This window comes from Eptatretus burgeri, chromosome 5 (assembly GCF_056783735.1).
Source record: "Eptatretus burgeri isolate ZD-2024b chromosome 5, Ebu_testis_v1, whole genome shotgun sequence".
NCBI classification, from domain to species: domain Eukaryota; kingdom Metazoa; phylum Chordata; class Myxini; order Myxiniformes; family Myxinidae; genus Eptatretus; species Eptatretus burgeri.
The window spans coordinates 121,116,700-121,135,618 of NC_140965.1; the positions used below are offsets into that span (position 1 = coordinate 121,116,700).

The 18,919-nt window shown below is 43.7% G+C and overlaps 1 protein-coding gene across 3 annotated transcripts in view; it reads left to right on the forward strand.

The window, feature by feature from the left end:
• The window catches only part of LOC147027249 (glutamate receptor ionotropic, delta-2-like), a 675,131-nt gene that overhangs the window by 572,766 nt on the left and 83,446 nt on the right, over positions 1-18,919 (forward strand). For all 3 annotated transcript variants that reach the window (XM_085883508.1, XM_085883507.1, XM_085883509.1), the window contains exons 11-12: positions 14,142-14,441; positions 16,294-16,432. In XM_085883508.1, coding sequence (XP_085739634.1) covers positions 14,142-14,441; positions 16,294-16,432 — 439 coding nt within the window. The remainder of the gene's footprint in view (positions 1-14,141; positions 14,442-16,293; positions 16,433-18,919) is intronic.

The window sequence follows — 18,919 nt, forward strand, 5'->3', positions numbered from 1 at the left end:
CTCTTTTTTCTTATTTTGTCATCTTCATAATGGCTTTCTTCCAGGCACTCGACCTGTCCAACCTGCAGCTCGAAGTCTTCTCTTCACAGTTGAAACTGACACTCCCTTACTTCGACCAGTGTTAAGCTGTGCTTGAAGCTGCTGTCATTTGAGGCACCGATCACTCAAGCTGTTGACTCTCAGAAACTTGTCTTCTGATTGTGTTGTGGCTTTGGGTCTGCCAGACCTCTTCCTGTCAGAGTTTCCTCCAGTTTCCAAGTGCCTTTTGATGGTGTAGGAAACTGTACTCACTGACACCTTGGCGCACATTGCAATTTATCTTAAGGAAAGATGTACACTTTTAAGGGTTACTATATGACCCGTGAACCAGTTGTGACAGCGGTTGATGAAAAAAATAATTTCAAGAAAAAAAAAAAGATAGCTCCAGCGAACTATACCGCTGAGGTTGTTTGCATTGATCAAATTCTCCTGGAGTACTTGACTGAATCGGGAATTGTTTTTTTATATATATATTTTTGTTGCCCGATTTGAACGAAACTTGATACTGCACACCAAAGGTGAATGGTAAGTAAGGTGGCCCTAAACTTTTTGCGTTATCGTGTACCATTTTGGCTGTATTTTGGGAACATACATACAAGATGAGAGTTTTAGTAATATATCGACAATGGTCTGTCTGTCTTCCTTTGTTAATTGTCTTTTTCTCGCGATTATGATAGCAATATAATACTTCCTGCAGTGCAATATTGTCCAAATAATGCTTCACAGGTTGTAGCAACACAGTCTGTTCCAATGCGGCTTTTATACAGACAGAGGGTTTGTAATTAATCAACAAAAGTTGGGACACCTGCAGGAATTGTTTGCATCAACTTTCAAGGCTTAATTTACTTCCATTGCTGCAGAACAGCTGCAGGTACTAACCCATTACTTGTTCCCTGAAATGGGCTTTTTAACAACTCTGAAATTTACATTATTTTTCAGTTTTTGGTAACCTAAACTTTTTTTTAACCTCTGGCAGTTTACTGCTTAGCTTTGTACCATTTCAGGTTATTCACTGGACTTGAACTGCTTAAATTTCATTAAAAACTGAAAAATGGGGGTGTTCTAGAACTTTATACCGGTTGAGTACTTCCAGCTTTTTGTTTCAGTCAGTGAAAGACATTTAACCACCAACAGCAAACAAGCAATGCATCAGCTGCTACACTGCTACCCACCGTATCAGTCAGCCAATCTTTCTCGAAAAGCAAGCTCACTCCTTGGGAAGGCAACTGATCCATTGACAAGATTCTGCCTCCAATGAAGACATCTTCTTTTATTTAAAATAAAATAAAATAAAACAGGTAAAAACTAGAAGGGAACTCAGTCGAGTGCATACTTCTGCCACATCATGCCTGATCCAGTAGAACATATCAGGCCCAATACATTTTTGAAATATGCTCCATATTGCTTTGGCCCAATTTCTCAATGGTGAAGAATCACTTAGAAAATTGAAAAATTCTCATATCCGGATTAAAATCTTCACCAAAATCGAATCAATTCTTCCTTGTCGCACTCCCAACCTGTCCACCAAGCTTCCTCTGAATCCGTCCAAAACGTTTTGAGATGTCATGATATACCTATCTCTCAATGGTGAAGAATCACAAAAAAATAAGAAGAGGACTACTCGTGTATATGTGTATGCACTCTATCATTAGCAGCTCGATGTTGAAAATACCAGTGTATTTTCACACAGAGCTGGGATTTTGTGCCAGCATCCCAATTAAGTTCCAAATTTCTGCCCTGATCGACAGGGGGCACTGCAGCAGAGATGCAGCTCCTCCTCGGTAATGATCCAACCAGCAGACAAAATTCATAATTATTTCCCAATACAATGTATCTTATTACAAAAGATGACTTTAAGCTGCCCTCCAGCAGTTCCTCATCAGTCTTGATTTGCATCATACATGTGAAAAAAAATATTCTTTTCAACAATTGATTTCTTTTATTAAAATTGCATAAATCTTCTGAAAAGTATTTTGGGTTATGTTTTTATTGCTTTTTATGTTGGTCCTTTTTGACACGTTCTTTAAAGCAAAAACTACATCACTCATCAAAGATGAATTCAATTAGCCATGCTTGATGAACATGACGGTGAAAAATGAGCAAAGGTCATTCCATGTTTTGTTTCGTTTTTACCAAATGCCTACTGAAGATACTATAATCCTTTGTGGCACCGAAATAGCATTTAATTAAATCAAACAATGCTTTATATTTCAAAAACTTCTAAAGAAAGAATATTAAAGGTGCTTTAATTGGTGTAGATTTGTACAGCTTGCAGTCCACCGTCTATTTTACTGAATTGTCCACACTCTATTAATCTTCAGACATTGACAGTGAATAGCTTGATGGGGGTTGGTTGTCTGTCTCTGGAGCATGCTCCTCCTTTGTTCCTTCACGCTTGAAGGTTGGGATGCGAAGGCTGACGGCCTTAATTATCTGCCTGAAGAAAAGGGCATGAACCCTTTAATCTCACCATTCCTCTACCCTTTCTACACATCCTCACTGAAAACATCCCAGAGCATGTGAACTTCACTCATGCCAAGGTGGAGAAATCCCGATCCTCTCTTGACTCCTTTAATGCTGTAATACTCCAAAACTGTACCCTATTATTACTCTACTTTTGTATCTCTGCTCTTCTCTAGGTCATATACTGAGAGCTCCTGAGCTGCCTGTATCATATAAATTTGACATTATCAGAACTAGCAGAGTACCCACCCGACAGTCGACTTTGTTCGAAGCATGCAACACGTTCTTCTGACACATCCCTTTATTTGGATGGGTTATAGATAAGAGACCCCTCCCTCAATCGCCCCTCAAAAATAAAAATAACTGGGTTACGTATGTGAAGCAAAAACATGCGTTTTACTTGTATGAATGTATGATACATCATGGTTGTATAACTTGGATAACCCCAAAAGCACCCCCTCATACCCCCCCCCCCAAGGAAGAAAATACCATGATGAGCAACATAAAAAATTCAAACTTTATGGAATCAAATAAAACTTGCACAGGCACAACTTCAGGAAGCCCTCGTTGATCCCAGAAAGTTTCAGCTTCATCGGTCAAATATTATTGGAAGAGTAGATGAAACGTACATACATACATACATACACACATACATACATACATACAACATGTTGTACTTCCCTGCATCATCTCGAGACTTGGGTGCAATGATGATGAGACTCGAAATGATGGGTGCACAAAACTAAACACAACACACAAGATTACAATACACACAACATTATGAATTATGTCTGATGAATTATTTGCAATGAATAATACAGCCCAAGAATTGAGACTTTCCCTGAGGAGGATTTGTGGTGAGGGCAGCAATTTGGCAACAAAATACACAGTCACACAAACGTTACCGCAGATGCCATTTTCAAAACAACAACAACAAAAATTGGGCAAATTACTGATCCCATTATTATCCCAAATCTTTTTTTTAAGCAGGAGATATTGAAAGTGGCTCCATCTGTCTGTCTGTCCATTCATTCCATCTGTCTGTCAAACTATCTCCTCCTAAACAGTTGTGCAGAGTTTCACCAAAATTGGTAGTAATGATCAAGTGGCAAGAATGTGCAAGAGTCGTATCATTTTTGGCCCCACCCCCTCTGGTGGGGGTCAAAAGGTCATCTACTGAAAAATGTAATTACAGGCATGTTTTTAAACATTTTTTTAAATGAAACTTTATATATGCAATCAACATTCAGGGACACATGAAATATGTAACGAGTTTTTGGATTTGACCCGTGGTTCATGCCTCGGGGGGGACTTACAGGAGTGAAAACAGAAGACTTTTTTTAAAACTCAAAATTTGATATTAGGTCATTCCTGGTAAACTGTTTGCAATCTTTCAACTTTTCTATAAGTGGGAAGTGTGGGTATTTGCGATGGCACGCCAGCGACCTCAGCCTAGTATGGATTACATACATGAAGGAAAACCCTTCTGTATTTTTTTCTGCCATCTCTTCCAACAATCTGTTTTCCTTTATTATATTATTATTTGAATGGCTATCATTTCGGTTCGAATGAACCTCGACAGGTTCATTAATTTCCTTGGATCTCCTTCCCACTGAATGCTACTCAGACTCACCCATGAAAACATTGCACATTGGAATTAGAGCATCGTAATGGCCCAAGTTCAGGATACAACTGTATAATGTGGTAGAAATGGACTCAATTTCCACTCAGGTTCAGCATATGAAGGAGAATCTTTAATACATTGTGTATGTGTGCATGTACAGGAGAAATCTCCATCAATGAAACTCTCAAATTGATGACCTAATCCAAGCCTTATGTATCGAAGCAGGGATGAGTGGGGGAAATGATTGAACAAGCAGGATAAAAGAGAAATAGCCTTTCATCTGGGAAAGAGTAACTTTTCTCAAGCTTCAAGTCAAAATAACTGCTTTCTACCACTGGGAAGGAGTGGAACAGAGTCTAAACAATGTTGCTACAGCCAATCAGAAAAGAGCACAAACAGACACAAACTTGGCTTGTCTGCTGTGCAGACAAACACCCCCTCCAGGTCCCACAGATTTTGGAGGTACAGACAGTAACACAGATCAAGGAATGGAATCATTACTTCAGAATGTTCTCAGCATTGACAAAGAACATTACATTCTCATATTCTGACTGGTGCCGCTACACAGATGCCATGCATTATATTCATTAAATTTGTGAATTAAATAAGAAATATCTAAAGTTATGTTTAATCATGTACTAATTGATATGCTTAAGCCTTCCTGGAGCTTGTGCAACATTTCCAAGTTGTTACATAGTTTTAATTTAAAATGACAATCAATATCAACTGAAGACAGATGTACATTTTACAGAAACCAAATGCATCAGAATACAAGGATAATCATGTTTACAATGGAATCCTCTCAACTGCAGCATCTCACCAAAGTTCAATTAATATTGTGTTAGTGAGGAACAATGTCTTTATTCATTCACACCAATTACAAATGCTTAAAGAGGAAATCGACTTCGACAATAGCATAGACACTGACGTTTCATTGACTCCTCCTGTTATGACAATAGGTTGTGCAGTGCAATGCTGTTTATTTTTAAAGTAAACATTGACAGTCATTTATCCCAACAGGAGGGTAAGGTAATCTTTAGCATTCCCCCCCTTTGGATCTTGTGTTGATAAATGAGTATGGTGTTGATGTCGCACAGGCATGATGGGCTGAATGGCCTCCACCTGCGTCTGATATCCTTGCATATTATATCCTTGTATTTCCCCAACGGGTGGGTAAGGCAATCTTTAGAAACCTTACATCTGGAAGCATTTTTTTTTCTTCATGGGAGATGAAAGTGTGCATTTAAATGCACTTCCAAAATAAGCCTGTTTTGTCCGCATTTCGCATTAAACTAAATTTGTCTGATAGTTGCCATTTTCAATAATCCGCTTCAATTCTTCAGGAAATTTTATGGCTGCCTGGGAAGCAGGTCTTGCAGATTCACCACTAATGCAGATGCTGTGCAGATAAGAGTGCCGCTTCAAGTTATAAAACCAACCTTGGCTTGCTTTGAAAGTTTCCATGGAAGTCATGAAAGTTTCCATGATTTATTGACTCATTATAATAGGTTCGTGTTCAACGATATTGCGTTATCCAAGGTGTACCTGTACACAGTTTGTGTTATACACAGTCACACAATACGTGATGATGATATGTATGTATAAATATATATATATATATATATATATATATATATATATATATATATATATATATATATATATATATATATATATATATATATATATATATATATATATATATTTGCTCATGATTAATGCGTGCTGCATCTCCAGCCAACCCTGTCTGTTGCTGAATCTGTGATTTAACCTGTTCATACTGCCGAGCCAGAGTCACTGCATGGTCAAAGTGAAGTCACTTTGCAGTTGAAGTTTTTCTGAAAGCTCTTTGTCATTTCATCCAAGCACAAGCCTTCGTATCTCGAATATTCTCTTTATTTGCAAACTCATCTCCCTGAGAAAGTTCATATAAACTTCTCACGTATTCTTCAACACTTTCCCCATCATTTTGGTTTATTTTGAGAGAAGGTAGCTTTCTCATGAATCATGTTACTTTTTGGTGTGAAATGATCATTTGATTTACCCAGCACTGTATTGAAATCATCGGCATTTTCATCTTCAGAAAACTTGAAATGGCTGAATATCTGCTCAGCCTCCGCACCCATTGCATATGACAAAGTACTAACCTGTACATTCCCTTCTTCCTTGTCAAGCTTTTCCACTATTCTATAGCATATAAATCTCTGGCGCCATTCAAGCCATGCCGTCGGCGTGGAGAAGGGAATAATCTTTTGGTGGTTTGAAAGCCATCCTTCAGTAACGTACTTTGTACTTCACGTCAATCTTCTTATATCAAACTGCCTTCGTATCTCGGGTTAACTTCTGATGCCATGTGTCGCACCTCGATGACCCGAATGCATGTACTTATCGACTGGATTGCTCACACGATCCCGACAGTCTGACAACATGCTCGACTTGAAGGCCTCCTTTTTATTGTGCATGCGTGAGGACTTCGCATGCTACCAGAGAGTTGCGAATCACAGAACAAACATACATTGACAATGTAGGGTGACATAACTTTTTGCATGAGCTTGTTATACTTATAATCTCAACACAGTCAGAGAAACCTGGTTTGGATTCAGGTTTCAGCCGCTACTCCACTTCCCTCAAACCCATCCAGGCGCAAGTCCATATATATATATATATATATATATATATATATATATATATATATATATATATATATATATATATATATATATATATATATTGTGACGTCCACGGGACTTGAACAGTCCCGCCAACGTAGAATGAGCCGAAACGATGGAGGCGGTTTATTTATTTATAACCCAACATGGCGGTTCTAATCGCTCTACCGCAAACGGGACGAGGAAGGGGGCACGAGTCGCTTTTCACTGAGTTGATGATGTTTATTTGTTTTTATTATTAACCAGAAATAACAAGACTCGGCAAGAAAAGGGATCCGGGGCGATTCGACGGGATGGTGTGGGATCGGGCGTGGGGAAAACAGACAATTCCAATGAATATACAACTCTCAAACCCTCTAAGGCGCCAAGTACACACACACACACACACACACACACACACACACACACACACACACACACACACAAAACGTAGCTACTTCTGGTGGTCAGGCTGGACCGTGGTGTGGACGCAACTGTCCCTGGATCAGCGTCGGACGAGCTGGCCTTGCTCTCGTCATGGGGGGGGGGGGGCAGGAGAAACCGTGGTGCTGTCGACCTCCTGGTCCTGGCCCAAGTCCGCTCACAGCCGCCAGGGAACCAGTTCTGGCACCAAATTGCTAGCAGGAGAGGGAGGCAGGTCCCCCCGCCGTTCGACCCCGTACTCCGAGTCAGCAGAACCCCAGAGCCAACCAAGGTGAGGCACGAGGCTCAGCAAGGCTCCAAGACACGATGAAGAACACGATCGAATCAGCACAACAACAAGTACGCTTCCCGCGCAACAGTCTCCACACCAAAAAAACACGATCTTTTTGTCCCGATCTTCTTCCTCTTCCTTTTCGACCCCGAACAGAACCTTTTTATCCTCCCGTCCTCGTCACTTCCAATCGAGCCGTTTTATTGGCCCACCGCCGTCGCCTTCCGCCAATCGTGATCACGGGGCGGAGCCATCCTGTGACGTCACATCCTGTGACGTCACGGCCAGCCTCCAGGGACTACTAAAAGGGGTTTACGCAGACACACTTACACTATCCCGTATCCCTATCTAATTACGTGACAATTATCATTTCCCCCTTGAAGAAATGAACATTTACTAGACAACTTATCACCACTGAATTGCTACTTATGACATCAAGATCCTGGTAAACTCGAACAGCATGGCATACCTAATTAAACATCCTAATTACCCTTTGAATGCATACCCCCCCCCTCAAACGTAACACTGCCCCCTCCTCTGATACCGCAGCTCCTGCAAGGTATATCACAGGCGCGACCGTACCAGCCTTAACACTGACTGACTCACACCTAATTAACCTAACGAAATAAAGTAGGAGGGGCAATGGGCAGCGAGTCGCAGCGAACTTACCTATCCTGCTTAATGTATTACCCCCTTATGGCCTTATCCTCGCCTAAACAATCATTCGTTTTTTTTTTGTTTTTTGTTTTTTACCACATGATAGCACTGAGCAAAGTTGCACTCCATCTTCTGGATCATCGCTCTTGCCCAACACTCTTCCAGTGATCTGGGGAGGGGAAACAAAAGGTTCCACAAAAACACAACACATACTTTACATTCCTACTCTAAGCCTTAACGACACTATTCACAGGATATTTACACTTGACCGCCTCCCCCAGTGGATGCTAATAGACCCAGCGTTACCTGGGGAGCCAATTTTCAAATTTGCTTGCCCCAAAATTATGCGGACATCATGCCCTTGCTGCACATGTCAAGTTGTGCGGGATCGAGTGGGACTCACACATCTTCACAACACTCACACCATGGTCATCATCACATTTCTAGGTCATGGTCCTCATTTTAATCATGCAGGCTGAATCCCGTCATGGCCGTGGGGTGGGTTACCACAAGATGATGGGGGCATCTCAGGTGCAACCATGCCCACAGGTAAGCTTTAATCCAACCCGAACGTTTCTCCGCCCCGCTCCCTTTGATTCCCTCCCCCTTGGTAGCCATCAGCTCTAATCCCATACAACACTCTGGAAGGGGTCTCACTGGCTCCTCTGGCCTTCCTGGGTCGCCAAGGTCCTACCCGCCTTGGTCGCCCAACCAGACCCTCTCCCAGTTGCCTCCAGACACTGTCACCATTAGCCACCAGGTGGTGAATCTCCTTGAAGGGGGTCGCAATTCCCACTCACCGTGAGCTTCAGCAATCCCTGCGGACAAGCACATCATCCCCACCCACAAAACCCACATGACTCCCCCACCCCATCGGCCTTACATGTGACACCTGCATTTCTAACACTTCGCCGACCATGACCTTCCCTGTTATCACACCATGTCCAATAAAAAATCAACGTGTGCACCATACATTTCACTTCTTAACTTGAAACAACTCACACAGCACTTCTCACCCGATCCACGCACCAGCCATTGGACAGCCACTCGTGCCCGCTTTGTTTCCAATTACCCACTGTCCCGATTGTCACTCTAAAACCCAGCAGAACTCACAAACCCTCACCAATTTTCCCACAATTCATTTTTTTCCACCAAAGGAAGGCACTTCGCCACAATCTCAGCAGCCGAGCATGGCCGTATATGCTCAGCCCAATCTAGTCTCCCCGACCCCCGACAGTGATCTCCGGACCCGACCTATGAAAGGGCATCTCGTATAGACCTGGCGGTTCAGCAGGAGGATTCACCCTCTCCGAGTCTAAAAGTCTATTGGAGGGTCCCTCCATCGCCGGGTACCGGCAATATCGTTGTATGTGTCCTCTTCGCCCGCACCGGAAACAACTCCCCATAAAAGGCCCCCGTGGGTATCGGTGTAATGTCTCTTCCGGTTCCGGACCCCCTCGGCCATAATCGAATTGCTCTATTGGCTGGGCTGGACCCCGCCGCTTTGGCACACCAACTACCGAATTACCCCTTATCAAACTTAACAGTTTCTGGCAAATTTCCTGAAACATTTGGGTAATGCCAATTTCTCCCAGCCCCCCTCCCTGATCCTGAATCTCTGCCTGTCAGATCGTCACCGATGGCCTCTCGGGCACCCGACCCGGCCGACTCCATGAGGCCAGCCTGGCCGCGCACTCGGCCGCTCGGTGAACGGTGGGTGGATCCTGTAACTCCACTAGCGCTCGGACCTCAGGGTCAGGAAGAGCAGCTAAAAATTTCTCTAGTGCCAGTCTGTCCCATGCCTCCACTGTAAGGTCCCGATACGCGATCCTGACTGATTGGTAAATGTCCTGTGCCAGCTCCTGCACTGTCTCACCCGGCTTTAATCTGCGGTGCTGGAGCTGGGCCCGCACCAGATCACAGTTTGCCACAAACCCAAACCGACGGCTCAACGCCTCGCAAATGTGGGAGCTGGTCAAAATCCCCTCCGCGATCACGATAAACACATCTGCGGCTGGTCCCCGCAACGTTGCCACCAAATTCCCTGTACGTTCCCGCTCATTCCACCCGTTTAGTCGGGAAATGCACTCAAATTGCGTCAGAAAAGCTTCAACGCTCCCTGACCCGTCGAAATTTACCAGGGGGATCACTTTTACGGTGGCGCGCTTCTCAGTTTCTCCCTTGTCCGAATCCAGCCCAGGGATCAAACACCCTTGTGGCTGCGTATCCAATTTCGGAGCCCACTGTGGCCAAAGATGTTTTGTGGTGAGGGTCTCATGGGTCAATTTTGCCTCCTGTTCCAAACGTTGAATGGACCGATTCACCTCTTCCAGCAGGATCTTCTGGGCCCACACAACCTCCTCCAAGGCTCCGTCGCGAGTTTGTAGCTGCTCCTCAACCAACCCGGACACTCTACTTACAAAAGACGGCTCTACCAGGCCTTTATCCAAGACTTCATCTTGGCTCATAATTTTATCTTGTTCGTCCAAACGAGCCTCCAATCCTTTTACCTCCTCCGCCAAATTCATCCCTTGCTTCCTCAGCTCTCCCCACTCTTCTATTTGCAGCTGCATACGAGCATCCACACAGGCACGATGACGTTCCAGGCTTTCATCCACTTTATCAACCCGAATGTTCGTTGCATCAATTTTATCTACCAATTTTTTTCCGTATATTTTCCCCCTCCAATGTAATTTCTACCTTTGTTTCCTCCAATCTATCCTCGAATTTGCTTTGTATTTCTCCCAATTTAACATCCACACACTCCTGCATCTCAGTTTTCATTTTCTCCATCTTTTCCCCCAATTCATCCCTCATTAAATCAATCCATGCACCCAACTGTTCCCCCATTACCCCCAATTGATCTCTCATTTCTGCCACCTGTGCCGTCATTTTGCCATTTGTGCCGTCATTTCTGCCCTCTGTGTCACGAATTGATTTGCCATTTGTACCGTCATGTCCGCTATTAAACGTTCCAACAGTGTCTGGATCGTCATCGCACCGGTTTCCGGCGCTGCCGGCCCCGTTACGGGCGATGAAGCACGGTCCACGCTTGGAATGGGGGAGATTCCAACCCTACCCCCGTCTCTCCCTTCTTCCCCCGACTCGCTGCCAGACACGTGGCCTTCCTCCTCAAACATCTGCACATCCGCCATGGTGCAGAAGTCCCGTTTGCCGCCAATTAATTTTAATTTGAAAAATCCTGCCAAAATTTTCCCGCACTTTTCTGTAGTAATTTTCTTCCAATTCGTGGCGAGATTTTAATCCTGGTATATTCTCCCGATACCGAATATAATTTAGAGGGGTTCGAACATCCAACACCCTGACACCAATGTGACGTCCACGGGACTTGAACAGTCCCGCCAATGTAGAATGAGCCGAAACGATGGAGGTGGTTTATTTATTTATAACCCAACATGGCGGTTCTAATCGCTCTACCGCAAACGGGACGAGGAAGGTGGCACGAGTCACTTTTCACTGAGTTGATGATGTTTATTTGTTTTTATTATTAACCAGAAATAACAAGACTCGGCAAGAAAAGGGATCCGGGGCGATTCGACGGGATGGTGTGGGATCGGGCATGGGGAAAACACAGACAATTCCAATGAATATACAATTCTCAAACCCTCTAAGGCGCCAAGTACACACACACACACACACACACACACACACACACACACACACACACACACACACACACACACACACACACACACACACACACACACACACACACACACACACACACACACACACACACACACACACACACACACACACACACACACACACACACACACACACACACACACACACACACACACACACACACACACACACACACACACACACACACACACACACACACACACACACACACACACACACACACACACACACACACACAAAACGTAGCTACTTCTGGTGGTCAGGCTGGACCGTGGTGTGGACGCAACTGTCCCTGGATCAGCGTCGGACGAGCTGGCCTTGCTCTCGTCAGGGAGGGGGGCAGGAGAAACCGTGGTGCTGTCGACCTCCTGGTCCTGGCCCAAGTCCGCTCACAGCCGCCAGGGAACCAGTTCTGCCGCCAAATTGCGAGCAGGAAAGGGAGGCAGGTCCGCCCGCCGTTCGACCCCGTACTCCGAGTCAGCAGAACCTCAGAGCCAACCAAGGTGAGGCACGAGGCTCAGCAAGGCTCCAAGACACGATGAAGAACACGATCGAATCAGCACAACAACAAGTACGCTTCCCGCGCAACAGCCTCCACACCAAAAAAACACGATCTTTTTGTCCCGATCTTCTTCCTCTTCCTTTTCGACCCCGAACAGAACCTTTTTATCCTCCCGTCCTCATCACTTCCAATCGAGCCGTTTTATTGGCCCACCGCCGTCGCCTTCCGCCAATCGTGATCACGGGGCGGAGCCATCCTCAGCCCTGTTCTGTGACGTCACGGCCAGCCTCCAGGGACGACGAAAAGGGGTTTACCAGACACACTTACCCTATCCCGTATCCCTATCTAATTACGTGACAATTATCATTTCCCCCTTGAAGAAATGAACATTTACTAGACTACTTATCACCACTGAATTGCTACTTATTACATCAAGATCCTGGTAAACTCGAACAGCATGGCATACCTAATTAAACATCCTAATTACCCTTTGAATGCATACCCCCCTCAAACGTAACAATATATATATATATATATATATATATATATATATATATATATATATATATATATATATATATATATATATATATATATATATATATATATATATATATATATATATATATCAAAACCCTGTCTTCATCACTAAAAAAAATGATTTTACTGGCAGGCAAGTCCAACATTTATTTTTCTGGAAAGCCTCTGGGAGAAGTACAGTCTCCAAATCACCTGTCTTGGTCAGATTACGTCCAAGATCATAACCCTGACAGCAGGCAGCTGTGGATGCTGAGCTGGCTCAAAAGGTGGTCACTGCCACAGAATTATATGCTTGACCAAGTACTTCCTCTGCTGTCCTCAGCTCAGACCAGTGACCAAAACCTTCATCCAGAAAGAAACTCCAAGGAGGAAAAACTGGAAAATTAGAGGGATTTGGATGGAGTTAGCAAGGGTAGAAAGGATTATCATTTTGGATTGGGGGTTAACTGAGATGGTGGTGAACATTGATCCTGGATTTAGGTTGTTTTACCAGAAGGGGGTTGATGGAGGATCGTGTGAGCACCGCAGAAACCTGGGGGGATAAAGCATGGAAAGAGCAGAGGGTGCAAGACAAGAAAGGAAGAGATGGAAGACAGAGAGACCATTGACCTGTCTGTGATGGTAAAGTGATAGGCCCATGGACTCAGCTTCATCACGGAAGATTCCAATGATCTTGAAGGCCTGATCAAGACGTGAGGCAAGGTTTCCAGCCCAGAAGGGAGAGCAGTATTCCATCAAACAGCGGATGAAGGCCTTGGAGATGGATATAAATTTTGGTGTTCCAAGGAAGGGCTTTGTATAAGTCCCCATTTTCTATTTTGCCCCGTTTTCTCCGTTTATCATTTCCCCTTGTTGTTCTGCTCTTCCATAAGCCTTGATACCTCCATCACATTCTCAGATACGAATCAAAAAGCTTCTCCCAAAAAAATGCTTTAAAAAAATAGTTTATTTCACTTAATGTGTCTTAATGCAAATCAATGGCTCGACTTTTCACAATGCCATGGCCTATGAACAATTGAAGTGTCAGACCCATCACTCATTTCACTAATGCACATCACAGCACAAATGGAGTGACCTCATGTCAAGCATGGTACAGAGGTGATGTGCTAAACTGTAGGTTTGAATGCATGAGCTGGTGGTATGTATTCAGGCATCATTTCACGAAATCACATTGATTAATATCTGTAAAATCAGTTCAAGCTAATTGCCCGTTATCAGAAATGGCATGCATGTGCAACATCTAACCTGTTATTGTTTCCATTCTCTTTGGCTCACAACAGAAAGCGGATGTGGGTATCTCCGGAATCACCATCACACCTGAGCGCGAGAGTGTTGTGGATTTCACAAAACGCTACATGGATTACTCTGTTGGCGTGTTGCTGCACCGTCCATCCGATTCGCCAGGCCTCTTTGCGTTACTGCTACCAATTGACACTGCCACGTGGGCATGCCTTATCCTGGCGATTGCCGTCGTGGGCCTGCTATTTTACCTACTCAACCGTATCACACCACGTCAAGATGCACACAACACACCATCATTCTCTGCTTCTTTATGGCTTATCTATGGATCCTTCACACAACAGGGTTGGTCTCATGCAGTCATGCTGAGTGTTAAAATGTTGTTTCAAGGATTGGCCTCACAATGAAATGTCCATGGTTAGAATAAGTTGTCGTATGGTCGATGCCTTCTGGAGATCATTGCTTAACGCTTACAACATGAGGGATCATTGCTTTATCATTAAATACATATTTTTATGGTATCCTGTTTATCAACCCAACTATAGACGGTTGGATTGCTGCTTCACACATCAGGCGTTGCATCACAAAGTATGAACATTAATCCAGGGACCTGTTAGCTACCTTTACCTGATAGATGTTAAAAATATCACTGGATACTTTTAAAACATCTGGTGAGTTATCTCCAGCACCCTAAACAAATTCCAAATTCCTGTCCTAACATATAGCGGTCACCTAATCAGCAACACAACCTCACTCCCAAGCAATGATGCTTCCAGCAGCTATATTATGGACTGCTATGGTCCGATGGACCACACACACATTGATGCCTCGCGCTGCCTATGAAACACCACGATGGTAGTTTATAGTCAAACGGAAGAACAATAAGGAATCCAAATAAGTCAAGAGCAACGATGGAGTCATCAGAAGGAACCTGGATAGGATTCGGATTTCAGCCATGACTCCACAACCCTCAACCCCATCCAGGTGCAGCCAAGTGAGCATCACAGAAAAAAATTCTGCAAGAATTCACTTCTTAGAAAGAGAGATAACGAAAGAGAGAGAAATAGAGTAAAAGAGATGAAAGCAAAGAAAAAGCAAGAATTATAATGAGTAAAGAGAATCATGAAAAAAATTCGAAAAATGTGTGAAAGGAACAAAGATGTCAGGGAGAACCCGAGTTCATAGATTTCAAGTTACTCCCCAGGCTGAAACGCAGCAACAGGTACAGGCTGCCAGAGATCTATAGCTGGCTCGAGATTAAAACCCAGGTGAGACCTCTAAGAGGCAATTGCACATACAGCTTGGCTATCCTTGCTGGCCCTTTTACACACACCTCTATAAACATGAAGCACTCCACTACTGTCAGCTGTACCTCCACTACAGGTACGAGCAGGGTATGCTTACATATTGTAAGCAACAACGAAATGTGCTTCCCCATTGTCTTGGGACAGTCAGCTGCATTTGTTTTTTTGAATTTATTTTATAATTTATTTATATTTTTCATTTACAGATGCTTTCCGACAGTTCTGTGATTTTTTTTCCTCCCAGTGTATCAGCTTCGATGTCCGTCGGCACGCAAAATTACCATGCTTTCCCATTGTCTTCGGTCGCTCACCTGCATTTTTTTCATTTATTTATTTTTCATTTATTTATATTTTCATTTACTGACACTTCCCAATGGTTCTGTGACTTTTCCCATTGTATCGGCTTCGATGTCTGTCAGCATGCAAAATTTCAGCTTTCTGCATCATCCGGAAGGTACTGAACATTAATATCAGCCATTAATATTAATGTCACTCACATGAAGTGAGTGAGTGAGTCAGTTAGTGAGTGGTTAGAATGGGCTTTATATATTAGATATTCAGATAACTATTTCATTTACCATCGTCATTCGTTTCCTTCAAAATAGTTTCCATGGGTGTAAGTTGCAAATGCAATCTCCAAACCACCCCCACCCCCATCCTCCCAATCCCAATATATCCAAAACTTATTATAAAATGCTTTTCCATCACAATAACCCATGTCATACACATTTAGTGATTATTACAAGTTGAGGGAAATACAAATAAATTCAGACACAAAAGTTGTTTATCCAAAAATATGATTGCGGGACATGTTCCATCTTCTAAATGGCAATGAAAATGAAGCATTTGTAACTATAACTTGACTGTAGCTTTTACTTCATTGTGACATGCAGGTCCCGAGGTTATCAACAGCTCCATGTCATCTCGCATGGTCCTCGCAGTTTGGTGGCTTTTTGCCCTCATTGTTGTCTCATCGTATACGGCAAATCTCACAGCCCTGCTGACCATCAATCGAATGGACCCACCTGTCAGGTAGTGACCTCTGTCAACTTGTTCTCCTATCAGATCATTGTTGGAAGGATTGACCTTGGGTGATAAATTCATAACGGCAGGATACAACTTGTGACATTTCGATTGCTCGGACATAATTAGATATGTCAGTAGTTTTTCCAACTGTGCTAAAACATTACACACTCACTGAGCCCCACTTTCACTGTATGTCCCCCGATCACTGCACTCCACATTCACTGTATGTCCCCGATCACTGCACTCCACATTCACTGTATGTCCCCCGATCACTGCACTCCACATTCACTGTATGCCCCACGATCACTGCACTCCACATTCACTGTATGTCCCACGATCATTGCATTCCACATTCACTGTATGCCCCACGATCATTGCATTCCACATTCACTGTATGCCCCACGATCATTGCACTCCACATTCACTGTATGTCCCCCGATCACTGCACTCCACTTTCACTGTATGTCCCCCGATCACTGCACTCCACATTCACTGTATGTCCCCGATCACTGCACTCCACATTCACTGTATGTCCCACGATCATTGCATTCCACATTCACTGTATGCCCCACGATCATTGCATTCCACATTCACTGTATGCCCCACGATCATTGCATTCCACATTCACTATGTGTCCCACGATCACTGCACTCCACATTCACTGTGTGTCCCACGGTCACTGCACTCCACATTCACTGTATGCCCCACGATCACTGCACTCCACATTCACTGTATGTCCCACGGTCACTGCACTCCACATTCACTGTATGTCCCATGATCACTGCACTCCACATTCACTGTATGTCCCATGATCATTGCATTCCACATTCACTGTATGCCCCACGATCACTGCACTCCATATTCACTGTGTGTCCCACGATCACTGCACTCCACATTCACTGTATGTCCCACGATCACTGCACTCCACATTTACTGTATGTCCCACGGTCACTGCACTCCACATTCACTGTGTGTCCCACGATCACTGCACTCCACTTTCACTGTATGTCCCCCGATCACTGCACTCCACATTCACTGTATGTCCCCGATCACTGCACTCCACATTCACTGTATGTCCCCCGATCACTGCACTCCACTTTCACTGTATGTCCCCCGATCACTGCACTCCACATTCACTGTATGTCCCCGATCACTGCACTCCACATTCACTGTATGTCCCACGATCACTGCACTCCACATTCACTGTGTGTCCCCCAATCACTGCACTCCACATTCACTGTGTGTCCCCCAATCACTGCACTCCACATTCACTGTGTGTCCCCCAATCACTGCACTCCACATTCACTGTGTGTCCCCCAATCACTGCACTCCACATTCACTGTGCCCCACATTCACTGAACGCCATATTCACTGTGTCCCACGTTCACTGTGTCCCATGTTCACTGTGTCCCACGTTCATTGTGTCCCACGTTCACTGTGTCCCACGTTCACTGTGTCCCACGTTCACTGTGTCCCACGTTCACTGTGTCCCACGTTCACTGTGTCCCACGTTCACTGTGCCCCACGTCGCTTGTCCCATGATGTAAACGAGGCAGCAGGAGTCTGACCACAACACATTCAAAGGTGTGTTGCCTCAAGTGTAGCTTGCTTTGTGCACGGAAGACTTACCTGATGCTCACACAGAGCCAGGGTCTTCACAAAATTGCCAACTATTTGCTACCTGGAAGTTTTTAAAATTAAATTTGAGTACTTAGCTGGAAATTAAATTTGAGTATTTCGTAGCAAAAACTATTCCGCTTCAACAAGAACAATCTATGAAATATATACAGTATATAAGCTAAAAATTGAGAAGTATTTTAAACTTCCTATTCCAAAACAGATGCTCAGGGATGAGTATCCCTTAAATTCATTTTCCTTAACTCAGTAGGAAAAGAATACTTATATTTGTATTATGAACAAACATTATATTGTTTTGAGTGAAATAAATGTCCTGTTGCTGTTTGCCATCTGCGATTCGAAAATTAATTTCATGCCACGTAGCCAAGTTGACCTCTAACAATACAATTTAGAACAACCATACACATTTGGGCGACACATCGTGAGCAGGTGAGATTTCACTGGGTGGGACTGTGAAAAATTTATTTATTTATTTATTTTCATGACACTGCCCGTTGCTGCGTTACTTTTCAAAAGAAATGTAAGATTTTGATGGAAAAGCCCAATTCTCTATTCCCAACGTTTGTGGTTTTGTTTAATGGCAAATTGGAAGGACTCGACAGTGGGCTTTGTTGTAATGGTGGGAATGATCACCATTTTGTGTGATCCTGCAATAGTTTCCTGCAGTGGTCGTTCTTTAATGTTACCGACAAAAACGTCCTTTTATGATACAAATCTCTCATCCCTTTATTTGGGCAGTTTAAATTGACAACCAAAATGCTCAACACAAACAAGAAAAAGAGCAATCATAGTTTTCAGACCCTCACCAGGACTTAATTTGTGCGGTGTGTTGTGTGGTGTTTGTGTAGTTTTGTG